This window comes from Prinia subflava, chromosome 1 (genome assembly GCF_021018805.1).
Source record: "Prinia subflava isolate CZ2003 ecotype Zambia chromosome 1, Cam_Psub_1.2, whole genome shotgun sequence".
Lineage (NCBI taxonomy): Eukaryota > Metazoa > Chordata > Aves > Passeriformes > Cisticolidae > Prinia > Prinia subflava.
In genome coordinates, this window is record NC_086247.1 from 45,853,443 (window position 1) to 45,871,981 (window position 18,539).

Here is an 18,539-nt window from a genome sequence, read left to right on the forward strand (position 1 = left end):
AGAGTAATTACTTAGGAAAAAACCTTTATATATTGTAATTTTTCATTTCAGCATCAGGAAAAGCATATAGGAACTAAACTGAACAAAAGTCCTAACCAGAGAGGAGGAAACCCAGAGTTTGCTTACCTCAATTACATGCCCTTGTGGATTGAAAGGACCTGCCTCCACAGAAGCAGTGTGCTTGTCAATCTTTGGCTTCTCGTCCCCTTGCTGAGTACTGTTATCCAGATGGCATATAAATGGGCATCTGGATTGTTTGTGAGATTTATTTTGAAACACCACTTAAAAAGCAGTCATTAAAATATCTGCAGTCCAGCAACTACCCTCCCTTAAGCCATCTTCCTTCTAAGCTATCAAGGTGTTGGCGTAATTACATCACAGTTCACAGATGAACTGACCACCAAGATGAAGGACTAACCTGACGGGGGACTGACACCTAAAGCAGCCTGGTTTGGGTCTAACAGCAAGTCCCCTGCCATGGCTGAGCATGGCACGGGTGTCAGTGTGTCACTTTCAGTGGCCTGAGCTGGCACCATTCTTCACCAAGTAAACCCTTGCACGTCTGGACACTTACGGGAAGCTGATCCTGTGGCACAATGTACTATTCAGAGTTTTTACCACAGAGTTTTCCTCATTATTGAGACACCGATGTATAGATATTTAGTCCAGAACACAGCATTGCATAAGCAGAGGAAATATTTTCCTTTTTAAAATAACTGTAGGAATATTTTGGAATTTAAAGAGAGTTCTGTTCTTTGACTGAGTCTATGTCCTAGAACAAGTCTAATTAACTTTTATAACCAAAATTGCATTTTAAAACTAGCCTGAAATGTCTTGCAAAGCTACTTTTGGGAGTCTTGGTTGGCCAGAAGGGGGGGCACTTGTATTTTTAAACCACGACTTGAGGCAACATTGGCAGTGTGTGAATGGTTGATTTAAGACCTAATTCTGCACATTTTCTGTGTGACAAAATCTGCTCTGTGTATGCCATTGCCTTTTTCTGAGGAGAAATTTGTTTTGACTAAAAAAAAAATTGCCACATTTTCAAAGGGTGGATCATGTGCTGTCCATTGTATGTCCAATCTTGGTCTTTTCCTGCGTGCCACTATCTTGCCTTCATTGAATGGCTCACCTGCTCTATCTGTCTGCAGTTAACCTAAGACTATCTAATTTTGTAAGAATATTGCATTGTCTTGATATGCTGAATGTATCTAAATAAAACTGTAAAAAGTTGATTTGTAGACATTCCCATTTATATGAGTACTACTTAAACTGATAGTGTCCCATTCCATATGAATTTCCTTTGGATTTCCAAGAATTGAAAGAGTGTTTCAAAGCAGAAATCAATTTCATTCAAGTCTGTCATTTAGGGCACAATTACAGAAGCACTTTGTATTTGACTCATACTTTTATTGCTTCAACAAAAGTATTTAAACTGGTGTTGATCCTGATGGAATATGTGTCGTGGAAGGATTCTTTTTATTTTCAATACTGAACTTAAAATGTTACGTGCAGGATAAGATCCTTTAGTCCCCTTTAAGTTCAGTTCATCAGTAGTGAGTTAAACTGGCTGCCAGAAATTTAAGTGAGGGAGAAGCTCTCTGCAGAAGATGGATGATGTTACGACTTGACAGGAGCAGAAGTGCAAAGGGGCAAATAGCAGGAAATATCTTGTTGAGAAGTGAATGAAACAGAGAGGAGATGGAGAAATGATAAAGCTGCTGAAGTGATCTGCTGGGTAAACCCCTGAGTGTCTGTGGGCCTCTGGGGCCTCTGTAATCTTGAAGACCACTGTGGTTTCTGTGTGGTTCTCAGCTCTTCTAAAGCCCAAGCACAGTTTAATGAAACATGACATAGACAAAATACTAAGGGAGTATCTGCTTCCAGAAACCTTTCACTGCAGTTATCATCATCTTCACTAGGTTTTGTTCCCTTTGATCGTAAGGCATCTGCCGGTTTTCTTCAAACACCATTTTTGTCATTTACGTATATAATATGTGTGTTCATTTAACAGCAGTGGTCATCTACCACCAGCAGTTAACCAGATGTAACACACACTCTGCTTTTCAATACCTGTTTTTAACTACCTTTACAACTTCAAGGGTAAATCCTGACACCAATGTACAGCCTGTTTACTGTAGCATGTTAAGGTCTGCTGAGGAAAATGCAAGGAAACAAGAAAAAACTTCATGTTTCTATGTAACAGTCTTGGCAAAACAACACATTAAAGACTACCAATCAAAATGTGTCTGTGAAAATCCTTTATGTTTCATCCTTACCACTCATGTTTGCTTGTGTTGTGGTCTTAATGTACACCTCTACATACAGTTTTGTCCAGTGCCTCTGAATCTCTGAAGGACTGACAAGAACACGTGTAATTGCATTTGGAAGTTGAAGTTGCTTGCAGAGTCAGACTTTGGGTTAAAACCCCAGCTGTGTTTGAGCTCAGACTTGAATCTGTCCCTTCTGCAGGGAATCTACAGGTCAAGTTGGGAGACTAGTGAGAGACTAGTGAGACCTAGTGCTTCACAATATCTGTCCCCCTGTTTTGTCACTGAGGAGCTTTTTGTCAAGGCAGATGCTCTTGAAGTGGCACATCCATCCCTCAAGTCTTTTAAGTGCTCTGTCAGGGAGCATTTCCCTTTCTGCCAACAGCAGAAACCAACAGCAACAGTAACCTTATGAAGTTCATCAAGGTGAAATGCACCTGGGGGGAGAATAGTCACCTGCTCTGTCATGCTCCCAGGTAGTGAGGTAAAGCTGACCAGCCTGTAATTTCCTTGCTATTCACCCTTAAAAATAGGAGTGATGTTTGCTTTCTTGCAGTCCTCAGGAAACCTTCCCCAATCATCATGGTCTTTCAAAGAGAACCAAGAATAGGCTCACAGTGACATCCTCCAGCTCCTTCAAGATCCATGGGTGCATTCCATAAGCTCCTTGTTTCTGTTCCATAAGGACTTGTTTCTGTCCAGTTAGTTTAAATATTCCCTAAGCTGATCCTTCTCCACTAAGGGAAATCTTCCTTGCTCCAGACTTGAAGTGTGGCCTCACCAGTGCTGAGTACAGAGGGACAAACCCTTTCCTAGTCCTTCTAGCCATACAATTTTTGATACAAACCTAGATTTCATTGACCCTCTTGGCCGCCTGGGCACACACACTGGCTCAGATCCAGCTGCTGTTAACCAGCACCCCCAGGTCCTTTTCACCTGGACAACTTTCCAGCCACTCCTCTTTTCCCTGACCCACAAGATGGGTCACCTGGGCATGTGCTGTAGGTTCTCGCTTGTTCACTTGTTTGAGGTAGACAGCTCTGAGCCCTCTCTGGTTGAATGAGATCCTTCCTCCTCTCCCTGAACATTTTGTTTATCAGTAAGCAGAAGTTGCATTTTTAAAATTAATTTTTAATTTTTTATCTGACGTATTATCAGATAAAAATCAGTTAGGAGAAAATGTTCAGTTTTTCCCTACAGATAACATTCTTCTTCTTCCTAGCTGATAAGGGCTGCTTTTGATAACATTCTCTGCTCCCTTTGAGTTCAGGTAACATAAAAGTCCTTCACTAATTAGTGCATAATATATAGTACCAAGATGATGACCCTCAGAAAAAAATGCAGGAGGAACAATTATTTCAATAAGTACAGCAGATATATACTTTTATGTGAGAACCTTTTCAGTCCCTTGGGGAGGAAGCTGTTTCTCAGGTTGCATAGACAGGAACATAAGTGCAGTGTCTGAAGATAAAAATATCTTAAATTTTATGAAGAATTATTATTTTTGTGGAAAACATCCCCAAGTATTAGACTATGCAATGAATTGAATGCGCAACAGAAGTATTGAAAGACATGGTGTGAGGTTTGAGCAATGAAGGGCAGCATGGACTGGGAGGCTGTGTTGCTATCCCAGTTATCAGATTTTTGTGTCTTTTCTTGCTCTGTAAAATGGCAAGGTTTTTCTACCAGTGTTAATCAGAAATTAGGAATCACAATATTCACATAGGCTAGGCAATTATTATTTTTCCTTGGTTTACAGACGTGGCAAAATGAAGTGTGAAGGTCAGGGGACTTGCATAAAACCAGACTGTGGCTCTGGTGGGTGCAGCTACCCTTAAAGACAGTGCTGCTCTTATGATTCCTGTGCTTCAAGGAGGGATGGTGCTTGAACTACTTAGTGTTTGGATGGCACACTGATCAGCTGTGGCACTGCTTGCATATTAATGCATATTGAGTGGATAACTTCACAAAAATCTGCTACAGAATAAGTTAGTGTATTTTCTTTTACTTGTGACAGACATGACTTAGCCCCACTCAGTGAAACAGGGTCAGTCAGTGTGAGGATGGAGTGTACAGTGAATAATGCTTTTTGTCATTTCACAGTCTGTTTTTCCCCACTGTAATTTATGAATGCAATCAATTCGCAAGTATTATTATTTCTGTCTCAAAAGGAACACACAAATTTGTTTAAAAGTGTACAAATGAAGGCAAACACATATTTAAGATATCTGCCAACCCAGAGTACATTTACATTTCCACTTCTTTTTTATTTACCAATAAAGTCATCTAATTTGAATTTGTCGTGGTTGCGGGGGGAGGTCAATTTTTCCAGGGGGATGTGGGCAGGCCAATCAGTGATCAGCTTTTCTGCTGGCACCTGGATTGGTCACTCGGAGGTTTGGACACGCCTCTGAGGACACAAAGAGTTAAAGCAGGACTCCAGGGGGGTTTGGTCTCTTTTGGGTTCCAGTTTCAGCAGTGGAAACATCTCCTCTCCCCTGCTCAGCTCTGGGCTGAGTGGGGGAGGGGGGAGCCACGTGGCCGGGCTCAGGACAACCACGCGGTGGAACTAAAGTAAGCTGGGGCTCTGGGGGAAGAAGAGAGGGGACAGGACTGGAACTGAGCTGCCCCGTCCAGGATGGAGGGGTGGAAAACTGTGGAAGTGCCTTCCCTGTGTGCTCACCCCCCTCACCCCCAAACTCCGGGAGAAGGTGCCCAGCCACGTGGGAGTTGCCGAGCCTGGGAGTGCCTGAGCCTGCAGCCCTGCCGGGAGAGAGAAACTGTTAACCCTTGCTTGGCAGAAAGAAACTTTTCTTAGACATTGATTCTCATGACTGGTGGTTTCGGAGAGAGGGAAGCAGCCTGGGACCGAGATGATAAAGCACGATTGGAAGGAACCCGATGGGCAAAGAATGAGAGGAGTAGCTTTCTGAGCTAAACTTTTCTTGCATAATGTTAGCCGTAGACTGAACTCAAGTCTCTTTTGAACATAAACTGCATTTTGGGTGGATACAGCAGCCCCTGCTTTTGCTACAGTGACTGGCACTTGAAGAGTGGAGCAAGCAGAGAAGAGAGGGGGAGGGTGAGGTGGCGCCCTCTGCCCTCAGGGCAGACCTGCTCCTGGAACCCCGGCCCCGGGTAAAAAGGGGAGAGCTCGGCATGCAGCATCCTTAAAAGAGCCCTGTATGCAGCTTTCAGCCTATGGACAGTGGTGAGAGCGCTGGACATGGAAAAGAGAGTGTCACCCTGGCAGACTTCTCCAGGCAGTGCCAGGGGTGACATGGAAACACATAAAGGGTAGACCTGTGTTTTCTGAAGAACAGTCTGTAGTGCAAGAGAGACTCCTCTCTCCCTTGCTGAATTGGAGATTAGGGGTTTTTTTGAGTAGTGATTGTTTGATTTAAAACTCAAAGGTTTGGCCTATAGAGAGTAATGTGTGGGGAGTAGAAACTGAGAGAAGAAATGTTCTGAGAAGTTTTTATTTCTGTCTCTGTGTGTGTTTAAGAGTTTTCTGTCTCTGTTCTTATGTAATGTAATAAAGTTTTGAGGTGGTGGTGGTTTTTTTTGTTTTGTTTTGTTTTTTGGTGTTTTATTTTTGTTTTCAAAATTTAAGCCTGCTCTGCTCTGTTCCTGATCACATCCCACAGTAGTTGTTAGAGAAAAAACATATATTCATAAGTGCATTAATATCTGGCCAGTGCTAACCCATGACAGAATTAAATGCTAATTGTGATTGAAGGGAAAATGCTTTGAGACCTCTAGAGATCTTAGTGTGTCTTCCAAAGCAATTTGGGAGAAATTGAATTCTTCATGCCCAAATATATATTAATATTCTTCACTTGAACTTAGCTTCTTTTGAAACTTCTCTTATTATTTTTAAAAGCGCAAGATCTCTTGTTTATGCTGGAAGATAACTTTGTTTACCTGCAAACAAGATAGAGATGGATTCTGTTTACCAGAAAAAAAACCCCTGTGAATCTTGCCACAGCCACTAATGTGAGGAATTCTGCTTTGTGTGCAGAAGCACAAGGTTTGATTTCAGGCTTCTATTCTCAAAGCACTTGCTGGAAAATGGGAGCCAGGATTTCAGTCCAAGCGTGCAGGGTTAACCTCCAGGATTAACACCCAGCAGTTTGGTCAGCTTCCTGCAAAGTATGTCTGTTCATGCAGGCAGGGAAATGGGCACAGGGTCTCTCCTGTGCAGGCTGCGTGTTGATCAGCAAGGGCTGAGACATGGTCCCTCTTTGGATAAAAAATATTGGTGAACCTTTTCTTTAGAGAGGAAAATAGATGTTGTCTGAAATATGAAATGTGTTCAAAAATTCCTGCTTATCTTGAGTTGTGAACACGCAAGAGACATTATTTGTTTTCAAGTATGTGTTTCAAATACACTTTAAAATAGCAATTTTGGGAATTGCATTTGTCAACAGCAGGAACGGTTTAGGTAATTTGGTTGACTTCTATGCTTAAAGTTATGAAAAATTAGGCACATTAGCATTACTTAATGAGTTAAAATAAGAGATCAATATGTAATATACAGGAATTGCCTGAAAGTGTCCTTTTCAGATTTAAGCACCCTCTATACATAACATAAACCTACTTGTTATGAAGCCCTGTGCTTCATAAGATGAATATCACATGCTTAGTTTAGTCCATTTTGAATTTCAGGTTGTTTAAATTGCTTTGCTGTGAGATTGTTCTGTATAGAAATGTGAGTGAGTGTTGGTGAAGATTTCTGGCCACTGACCACAGTGTTTGATTTAGGTTTTACTAATACAGAGGAGAACTGAGCTCAGAATTAGATCTGAACACACCAGTTTACCTGTACCCAAAACAAGTGTTGTTCAGTAGGAAGGAGGTTGGACTAAATATGCCCAGGTGTTAAGAGGTCCAGGACCTGAAAATGGCCCTCTATTAACAGTGCATCTTAGCTGCACATCTAGAGACATGCACTCCATGCAGATTGGCTGCAGACTCTGCCCAGACACCAGCTGCCTGGGCTGAAGTGGCTCTGTGCTTATTTTCAAGTCTCTAAGTTATAGTACAAAGAACCAGCACCATAAAACTTCTATCAGGAGGCAAGACAAGCAGCATCAGCACTGCACTATCTTGAAACAAATTTATTATTGCTACCAATTGAGCTTCACTATTTATTTATTAGTAATAAGGGAGTGGAATGCATTTTTTGTTTGCTATACTTGGTTGAAATTGTATTGGTGAATCTTTAGTCTGTCCCGCAAAACTTAGTTTATGATGGCATCTTTATTGCTACTTTTTCTATTAATTATGCCTTGATCTTTCTTATTCCTCTCATTCAAAGCATGCTTTGGAGAATCCAAATGCTTTGATTGTGAAGGTGGAAACAGGAGGGAGTTAATTCCACATTTGATCAAGAATTGGCAAGTAAATTAGAGCTTAATTTCCTTCATCCAAGTTGCTGACCATGTGAATCAGATTGTGGAAGTGACTCGTGCAGACTGTCTTGCCTCATTAGCATGACTTTGGGCTTTCTATAGATGAAGACAGGGCAGGGAGAGGAGGGGAGCCTGGTGCAAAGCCAGGAGTTGGGTATCTATGAGGTCTCAGCCAAAGACAAATGGATTTCTCCTGTCCCCTTATTAAGTGGGGACAATACACTACTACACTTGTGATAATGTTTTTGTTTATCTTACCCCACTGGGCCTCTTCACTTTCCCCACTTCCTGTGGGCCTGAGTTGTTCTCCTCCAAAACCATCTCTGGACTGGGGCTCTCCGTTCAAATCTTTCCACACCAGTCACTGACACTTGGCCACACCATATAAAAAGAAAAAACCTCTCTTTCCCTCTGCCCTTTCCTTCTTCACTGTCTTGGTCTGTATTCTTGTCATAACTCCAAGTCACTGAGCAATGAGATGCTGGACTTTCTGCTAACACATTCTAGGGGCAGTAGTCACTCATTCACAAAGCTGTGTTTGAAAAACAGTATTTAAAATTACTGGTATCTGTTAATTAAAATTTACCTGCAGTATTTTTTTTCTTACTATGAGCAGTTATTCTATTTTGTGTCTGGCTTAGAGTTCACAAGGATGTCCTTTGAACCTAATTGTAATTCAGCTACAAACTATGACGTTTGCCTCAGCTCTGAAGGAAATTCTGAGTATCTTATATACTCTTTTTTCTTTTTTTTCCCCTGAACCTGTTTAGTAACCTTAGAGATGCCTGGCACAAGTACATGTGTTTTAGGGATACATATCTCATAGGAAAATGTGGTGTCTGTGACAGTAAGGTCTTGCCTCTGGCTTTTGAGGAATGTAGCATCAGTGATATGCCCTGAATAAATTAGATAAGCCAAAAAAATTCACAGCTCCACTGGGAGGTGAAGGGTTAGTGGTGCCTATTATCTTTGGAGTAGCTGATACAAGAACAAGTGATGAATCAAGAGGTTTATCTCCCCTGCACAGAAGGTGAAGCACCTCAGCAGCAAATATTTTCTGCCAGCCTGAATAGTCTCTCCATTGAGAGATCCTGTGAGTGTTTGGTTAGCTCACCAACATTACACTAAACGACTAAAACAATGATATGAGATAGTTCTGATCATGTTTACATGTTAGCTCAGGCAGCATGGTAGCAGTAGAGGAGTCTGGCCATTCTGGATTACATTTTCCAAATTGTCTTCCAGCACAAAAGAAGTTAGGATAATCTCTCCTTTTGGCAGGCTTAAGAAGACTTCCACATACAAGTACAGCTCTTCATGTTTGTACAGCTGAAGTGAGGTAGTAACTGATCCAGGCTTCACTGGCTTGCTGAAAATAGGAATCATTCAAACTTTTCCCCATATTTAAACTGCATACCAAGTCCGAGCTAGCTGCCACAGTGGTGGTCCCCTGATTAAGAGATAATTCTAAGTGTGCCCAGCAATTATCACAGAATCACAGAACAGTTTGAGTTGGAAGGGACCTTTCAAAGGTCACATGGTCCAATCCCCCTGCAGTGAGCAGGGACATGTTGAACTAAATCAGTTTGCTCACAGCCCCATCCAACCATTATATGAAAAACTTGAGGTTTTAGGCTGAAACTATTGGTTCCAAAGTTTTCAAAGACTCACAGATACCTACCATCCAAGTATGAGGATGTTTGTTTTATAGTCCTCCAGTATTCAAGCTGCCTTCAGCTAAAAACCTAAATTAAGAGACTCATCTCTATGTGCTCCTTGATCATTATAGGGTTAGAGAGTGAACTCGAAAACGAACCTAACCTTAAATTACTCTTTGTCAGTTTTCTACAGAGACATCCTAGGTAAACAGGTAAGTTGGCAGCAGAGAAAAGCACAAGAAAACAGAATATTTATTTCCTTTACTGTTCTTTTATTATGTTTTCTGTTGGGCTTCTTTAATTTTATTATTCCTGTTAGTAAAACTGAATATCCAGCACTAAGGCATTTAGGAAACACAGCACTGTCTGTACTGCAGGCCATTAAATCTTTGTAAATCAGCCCTGGAAAATCAGCCTTTCCAATACATCATTATCTTCTTGCATGGTGAGTTGCTCTAATTGCAAACTGCCTAGATGAGATCCCACCCTTGCATTGTAAAATCACCACAAAGCATAATTGGATGAGTCTTAACCATTCTTGGCAGTAGCTGATTTCTTCTACCCCAGTGGCTTGTGAGGTTACTATAGGAAAAGACAGCTTCAATGTGTATAAAATAAGGTATTGGTTATTTATTTTTACAGTGAGGAGAAATCCTTTTGTGAATGACGAGGAGCAGGGAATCTCCAGCAATAAAAATGTTAAAAAAAATTAATGAAGCCATTAATGACTCTAAAATGCCTTTTGTTTCAACAGCTTCACTGAGTTGCCTTCCAGTAGCCAAACATCACAGAAATACTTCATTAAATTCCCTTTTTCCTTGAATTTAAGCTCATTTTTAAATCTGTCTTCAGCTCCAGCCTAGCTAAAATGAGACAGAGCAATTTGAATACTCTTCTACTCTTCTAAATTGGGCTCATGGCCACTTCTTAACTTCCTTTCTAATGTGTTCATGCAAATAGAGGACAGAGATCTCTGCACAATTACTGGCAAAGGTGCAACACTTCACTGGGTTTTAGTTCTCAGACTAAATGTACACCACCTGCTGCACAGGTTGTCAGCATGTCACAAGGACAGCCTTGCGTCTTTCCAAGCTAACCATGGAGTTCATCTTCCATGTCAGGCAGCTGTTTCCCAAACTGAGCAGCTCTTTGGAAAGCCATAAAAGGACATCTCTGTCCTTGGACACTTGGCTCAAAGAGTTTGGTGAGGGCTGTCTGCATGGGAAGATCCGGATCCAGAGTCAGTGTCTGACACTGCCTGCATGCTGCCTGTTGTTGGTGTAGGTTCAGATGTTTTCAGAACAACAATGCTCAGCAGCTTGTGGGATGGACTGTTAGGAATGTAGATATGTGGACATGGATGTTTTTTATAAAGTGTTTATCGGTTTTGCAAGTTTTTGTTTACCTGTTATTGCTGTGGGAAAAAATAAGAAAAAAGATATCACATGGAGATGTTCAGGATTTTAAAGTGTCATAAAATGCTCAACAAAAAATCACTGACACCAAGAGCAAGCCAAAGAAGGCACTTCTCTTTATGTAAGACTGGTGTCATAAAATATTTAAATCCTTTCAGAGTGTGTGGCCTTCAGCTCTTTCATGCAGATAAGTGTCAGACTGTCAGGCAGCTTTGCTTAAGGAACATGGCACTATCTATTAAACAATTTCTCTTAGTTTCCTAAGAAAACTGTCTAGTTAAATATTCCTCATCAAAAATAAAGCTTGATTCATCTTTTAATTCATCTCACCTTTATTAGGTACTAACCTAGTTACTCAGGCAAGTGTATAGAATGGTTTGATCTCTTTCTTTCTTCTTTTTTTTTTTTTTAAATTTTGAGTTACAAAACTTCTGTGGCAATGTACCAGCCATTTATGCCTTTGGAAAATATCACTGTCCATTCCTATTCTTAGAGCAAGTTACAGCCAGCATTTACTGCAAGTACACTACCCCTCATGGAGACCATAAAAATATACATTAGCTAACATAAGTGGGATAAGTGTCTCAGAGAGAAGGGGAAGAAGAAGCAACTACTAATATTTTACATATTATTATTATATTCAGATAACTTCTTGGTCCTCTGTATCATTGTTTTACCCCTAGAGTTTTGGGGTATTGTTTGGGGTTTTTTATTTGGCTTAGAGAAGGAGAGGTAGGCTTGTGGGGATTTTTGTTTGGGTTTGGTTTGGTGTCCTTTTGGGGATTATTTTTTTAATTTTGCTTTCTGTTTGGGCTTTTTTTGCTAAGAAAGTCTTTCTTCTTTTCCTTCTTCTCATTAGGAAGGAGTCCCTTCCAACTGACTCCAACTATGCCTATGTTGTTCCTTTACAGTGGTACTGAGATTTTTCTGAATAGTTCTGTCCATTCTTCTCTGAAGTTTTAATCCCACAAAAGACTCTTTTAGTAGGGATTCCTACAGCTGCATTCACAGTTTCTGCAACTAAAATGCAATCTTCCTCTGGTACCATCTTGGGTTACCCCCAATGCTTGTCCTGGATCCCAGGCAGACCCTTTGAAATGCAACAAAATCAAGACCACACACACCTTTCAGTCTGTCCTTTTTCCCTCCTGTTCTAGTGTAACTAGGGCATCTTCCACTAGCTCAGGATGACAGGATGGCTTGAGAAGGCTGAATTTTCCTCTGAAGTATAGGGCTCATTTTAGTGGCTTTAGTTTGAAATTCAGATGATGTAAGTTTCTTTGCACAGAAATGAACTGTTAAATTCAGGTGACATACCATAGGAAGTCATGAGGTACTGCCCTCTCCTGAGTTTTCTGTGCATTGGGGAACACCAGTACAGCCATGTATCACTGGAGATCATCTTCTAAATTTTTAAAATCACCAGATGAACTTACAATCTTTAGTTACTTTAGTGCTGTTACAATTTCATTCCTACTTCTGTCGAGCTTTATATTGTGTAGTTGGTTTCTGAGTATCCAATATTTTTCATCTCACCTTTTTAAGTTCCAAGTTTCCCTTTTAAGATAAAAACATTGAAATTATTTGTAAGTGTGTGGTTCTGCAGTAGCAGTTGTAAGAATGGAACTTTGCCAATCACTGTGATGCTGAAACTCCCATTAGGCTCATAGTCATACCCTGGTTTACTACTACCACTGCTTTCTGTTGTTACACACTGACTTAGCTCCTGAATTATTTCCATCCTAGGGCAGAAGGGATAAATCTCTAGACACACATTTCATTTGCTTTAAAGAATAAAATATTAGAATACATTTAAAAAAAAATATTAGAAAAGCTGACCACATCAAATCCAATGAATTCAAGTATCCATTTGCACCTCTAAAAACACCAACATACTTTCTTTTTCACAGACATACAAGTCCTGCATGACTGTCTTCTTTTATTTGTTTTCACCAACGTAAAAATCAGTTCAGTGGCATAAAGACTTGCTTGTCAGTGGCTTGCAGCAGTACAGAAAACCCTGATCCCCTGGGTTTTTTTCATTATGGGAAATTATTACATTGCAACATATGCTAACTTTTCTTGGAACTGCTTGTTTTTTCATAGGCTTTTTTTCAAACTGGAATTCAAATTGTGTTCCATTTATTACCATTTCTTACATTATTCCTCTGAATTTTAACAGCTTTATTTGAATTGGCCTATGAACTTTATCATCCCCCCCAAATCCACACTTATGACCTGCCAGTCCACTAATCAACTTTCCACTAAATGTTTAATTAGTTTATGCCAGAAATGCCTTTTTATGTAGATTTCCAAAAAAGTTAGACTTATGCAAGCAGTCAGGTAATCTGTGACTGTCTGTCCATCTAACCATTTTTCTGTTACTTGCAACAAAATATTTAAAAACCTGTCTGTCACCATCCTCCTGCTCCAGATATGTTATGAAAATAAGTAGCTGTGGAGGTGTCCCAATGCAGCAGGCTTGCCCACTGACAGGAGAAAAAAATCTACAAGGTTTAGGAGACACATGAGAATCCACTCAGGAATGAGCAAGCAGAAATACCCATATTGCAAGAAACTCTTCAGTCAACTTGCATGATACAAGACCCTGACGAATTTGATGTCAAAACACAGGTGCAAGCTTTGCTGTTCCTGAATTTGTGGATTGCACAATGGCTGGAGATATATAAAGAGATGTTTAGGAGGAAAGTCTCATCTTTTCACATTCTTTGCAGGGTCACTAGTTGATGTTTAGTTCGTTGGTGTCATTAATGTTGATGTTTAAATAAGTCAGAGGGAATAGGCTCCAAAGGCATCTATTTCTCCTTATCAGCTGTGAAAGCAACTCAGGTGTGGGCATCTGTGTGACAGATACCTGTGTGTACATTCAGTCTAGTGCATCCACTTCCATCATCTCTCTGATTTCAGCTGTTTAGGAGCCCTGGGTTTGTCCTCCACCACGCCTGGGGGACAAGGGCTGCTCCAAATCTCAGTGGTGGGAGTAGATCCCACACCTGTTACTGTGATGCTGCCAGTGCACTCCAGAGAATGACCATGCAACTCCACCAGTGCCAGTTGTCACAGGGGAGAAGGTGTTCAGTAGAGAAAAATGCCTGGCCACCCCTACCAGGACTATCAGCCCCCCTTGTGTGACCCACTTTTGATTTCTTAAGAGGTGTGACTTGAGCTATTTGTCTTTGTAGGGACCTACTGTGTGCCAACAGGTAATCTCCGGAAGCACGTATTTCAGTAATTAGCCCAGCTTGTTCCTAAATCAGGTGCATTGATCAAGCAGTTCAAAAGGGGCTTTGTAGTACCAGGTGTGGTTTGGTTATGAGCACACCCCACCATCCTTGCTGCTGCTGCTGCAACGTTAGTGGGCTGGGCTGGGCTGGGCTGGGCTGGGCTGGGCTGGGCTGTCACGTCACGTCACGTCACGTCACGTCACGTCACGTCACGTCACGTCACGTCACGTCACGTCACGTCACGTCACGGTGCTCTAAGCTCTGATCCTCTCCATGTTTGCAGGATTTCACACTCCAGCCTCTGGGGATGCCAAGGAAAGCAGCGTGGAGGAGAAGTGCTCCTGTGAACCTCAGTAGCCACGAGATGGCTGTCTCCAGCAGCAGGCACTGGCAGGGCAGGGCTGACCCTCTCGGTGTGGTATTTGCCTCCTCGGGGAGCCGACTGCCTGAGCCGCAGAAGGTGAGTGAGCCCCCTCTCAGCTGGCTCAGAGGGGTGTACTTGCCTCCTGCTCTGCACCCCTTAAACAAGACCTTCGTCAAGGGTGGGGAGTGGCAGGACACAGACAGCACCCAGGAAAAGCGCAGGGCCTTCCTGCAGGGCTTCTGCAGGAAATACAACAGCAGAAAGAAGCTGCAAACCCACCTGGTGCACCTGGTGTCCAGAATTTACGTGGAGGACAGGCACAAGATTCTGTACTGCGAAGTGCCAAAAGCAGGCTGCTCCAACTGGAAAAGGGTCCTCATGGTGCTCAGTGGACTCGCTGCCTCAGCAAACAACATCTCCCACGATGATGTGCACTATGGAAAGCACCTAAGGAAACTGGACAGTTACGACCTAAAAGGGATCTCCACGCGCTTGAACATGTACACCAAGTTCATATTTGTACGTGATCCTATGGAAAGACTGGTATCTGCCTTCAGGGATAAGTTTGAACATCCAAACAGCTATTACCATCCGGTGTTTGGGAAGGCAATAATTAAAAAGTATAGACATAATGCAGATGAGGAAGCACTGAAAACAGGATCAGGAGTCAAGTTCAAGGAATTTATCCAATACTTGCTAGATTCCCACAGACCAGTAGGAATGGACATTCACTGGGAGCAAGTCAGTAAGCTCTGCTATCCCTGCCTCATCAACTATGATTTTATAGGGAAGTTTGAAACCCTGGAAGAAGATGCCAATTACTTTCTGCAGCTGATAGGTGCTCCAGCCAGTCTGAAGTTCCCTAAATTCAAAGACAGACATTCCTCTGACGAGAGAACAAGTACAGAGGTAGTGAGGCAATATTTGAAGGAATTGTCTAAGGAGGAGAGACAGCTAACCTATGACTTCTATTACTTGGATTACTTAATGTTCAATTATACATCACCACTCATATAGCACTAGAATAGCTTCAGGCTTCTATTAGATATTTATCATTTTGGGATTCAAAATACTACTTCGATATTAGCCCTGAAAGGAAACAAAGTTACTGCTAAGTAGAGTTGAATTAGTGAGGACTTTATAAGCTAGAGTGATATCAATTGATATTAAAATATGGAGAATGCAAAGAAAAAAACACCTGTAAACAGCATAAATTGCACTAAAATGCCTGAAAAGGCTGCTTTTACCATTATGGATTATACTATGGAAGCAGTAGCTCAGACAGCTGTTGCATGAGCTTACCTAATGTCCTTTTAATGGTTTAAGAAAAAAAAAACAGAGTGGTATGATTCTTTTCTTTGGCGTGCTTGCTTCAGAAATGGGTTTTGAAAAAACTTTTGAATGTATTTTTACTTTCTGTCACTTATTAATAAAGAATCATTGGTTAATTTTCTAAAATGTTTACAGTGTTCTCAGTTGCAAGGCTTGGTTTTTTGATTACTATGATACTGTAGCAAATTTTAGACCTGATTTTTTTATTGAAGGATGCTCTTGAATACAAATGCATCAAACTAAAAATAACACTGCAGTTTAGTTGATGAGCAGAATAAATTTGGGTAAGCCTGTGAAGGACCAGTCCACTACCTCATTTTGATTGATGCACTGAAGTCGACAAGTACAACCCTCCTTTCAGAGAGCTGTTGCATTCAACAAAACTAAGATTTTAATGCACAGTGGATGCATCATTACATGTGATGCATGCACACTGTGGTCTCAATATGTAGTCGTGCATTTCTGTACCTGAGCAGGTGTTTCCATATAAGGAAGTTAAACTAGAATTTTCTATAGCCTGCTCGTTGCAATTGGCTCAGTACCAGCACAGACACAGTGATAGGGCTTTGGAAGTGCACCTCAAAGTCTAGTGTCCATCTCATTGGACAAAGAGCCAAATAATCCCACCTAGACCATCGAGTATTAAAGAGCCAGCTCAAGGGGTGCACGAGGCTTTTTGGGAATGCCTTAGCCTGGGTAACTGTGCTTGGTACACTGTGCTCGGCTTATCTCTTTTCATTTTGTAATGTTTATTATTTTTGCTGTTATTAAAACCTCTATTTTACAAAGCATATCCTGAGAAGCCGTCTTGCTATTTTATTAAGCCATTACTCTGCTTGCTGGACCCTCGGAGGTATTGAGAGAAATCTCGATATCAATATTCATGGTAATCTTCACTTTGGTGAAAAGGACAAAGTTTCAGTGTGGCAGCAGTGGGATATTCTAAGGTCTGTACTGAGGAGCAACTTCAGTGCAGCTGCTGTGACCATCCTCAGCCTGCTGGGGTCTGATTATCAGCCCAGCTCACAGCAATCTGTTACAGAGAAGGTGTGTGTGCCCATTGCCTCCCAAACCTGTAAGCTGGTTCTGCGCCCAGAGCTTCCTGAAGTCTTCTGTGTTTTGCTGTCCTGCCTGCCTTGCCAGTAGTCACCGAGCCCCCAGGAGTGGGGTGTGTGGTACAGTTTTATGTGGTGGAAGGTGTACTGGTGATTTGTCCTAGAGGAAGATATGTCCAGAATTCCACAGTCCAGGTTTGAAAAGGAATAGGTACCTTCTACCCTTCCCTTCCCTCTCCTCCCACAAGTGCTGCCTGACCAATACATGGAGTTGTTCCTGCAACCTGTCTTGCCCAACGGGTGGGCCAGAGTGTCCCAGGAGGAGGAGAAATCTCTGCAAAATCATAGGATCATAGAACCATTGAAAAGGCCTCTAAGATCATCAAGTCCAATTATTAACTTGACACTACCAAGTCCATCACTAGACCAAATCTCTAAAATGGATAGGGAATAATCTCTATGCCCTTCCACAACCAAGATGTCACCTATGCCTTTCTCTCTGAAATGGTTTGGGGAATCCTGCTCCAGTGTCTCAATATAGCAAGTTAGTTGTAGGGTGAGGGAATGGCCTGATGGGAAAGTGATGCAAGTAAAATGTCCTTTTCCTCTGTTTCCCAACCATTGGTCACAACTAATGCTATTATTGTCTTTTCCTTCATCTCAGGCAAAGTCCTCCCACAGGAGTAATGGTGGGTCCCAACTGAAAGGCCACACCATTTCCTAGGTACCCTCACTGCTTGATTGTCCCTCAGTTTTCTCCTCAGAAGAGGAAAAAAAGCCACCTCCAGTTTCCATGGTGCCAGCATGTAATCAAATAGGCTCTGCACACCTCTCCTTGTGGCAGGACAAGCCAATCCAAGGAGAAAAGGTAAAAGAACACTGGGCAGCCCAAGTCAGGGGTTCTGCTGTCTGTGGCTAGCAGCACCCATAGCTTTAAACCATCCTGTTCCCTGGGGCCATGGAGCAAAGAGGAGAAGTAAAAAGCCATCCATCAGCATGAGGCGTGGGGAGAGGCTTTTGCTCAGCACCAGTGAGAAGTTGCAAGGATGCCTTTAGCAGGTAAACACACACATTGTTGTTTGTGTGACCTGTTGCTGTGCTTGGTGGACTCACAGGTGTTAATACCCAGAAGAGTTTGGGAGGGGATATCTGACAATTGAACCTCCCCCATGCACGCTTCTCCTCAGGTGAACAAAAATCTCCCCCTTTTAACACAGGATGGTGTTTGACTCCCACCTTCCCTGTCAGAAATCCGTCCTGGTTTTCCTGCGGGCCCCACCCCAGAGCTGCACACTCTGCCTGAGGCACCGTGGGAAGCACAGGCATTCCATGGCCGAGTGCTGAGCCCCTGGCTGGAGAGGCGATGGTTCCTTGGTTCCTTGTCCTGCTGGACACCAGCACGCAGCCACTGCACTGCCACACCAGCCACACTGCTTAATGGCTGTTACTGAGTTCCCACTTGTCTTTACCCAGCAGGATGTATTTTTTACTTAGCTTGACCATGCATTTTTATGGCTGTTGCTCTCAAGTGCAACTGTGCATCAGGACATTAAAGAAGAGCTCCTGAATGTTTTGATTTTGTACTGTGCAACCTTCTAACTCATGTGAGAACTGCCTTGGATTTGACCTCTAGATTCTCTGCTCTTGTAAGTATTGGATTCAACCTCAAATCCTGAGTGAATGTCTCTTGCCTTATAGGAAGATCATTACATATAGTAAATTTAAATTAAAAAATAAATGTCCACCAACCTTTGGGTGTCATTATATTTGCTTTGTCTTGTCTGTT

At 42.0% G+C, this 18,539-nt stretch overlaps 1 protein-coding gene across 2 annotated transcripts in view; it reads left to right on the forward strand.

Annotated features, from left to right (window-relative positions):
* CHST9 (carbohydrate sulfotransferase 9) overlaps positions 1-16,482 on the forward strand; it is an 86,800-nt gene extending 70,318 nt beyond the window's left edge. For both annotated transcript variants that reach the window (XM_063395051.1, XM_063395061.1), the window contains one exon: positions 14,286-16,482. In XM_063395051.1, the coding sequence (XP_063251121.1) occupies positions 14,286-15,383 (1,098 nt within the window). In that variant the 3' untranslated portion in view covers positions 15,384-16,482. The remainder of the gene's footprint in view (positions 1-14,285) is intronic.
* The last annotated feature ends 2,057 nt before the right edge of the window (positions 16,483-18,539 follow it).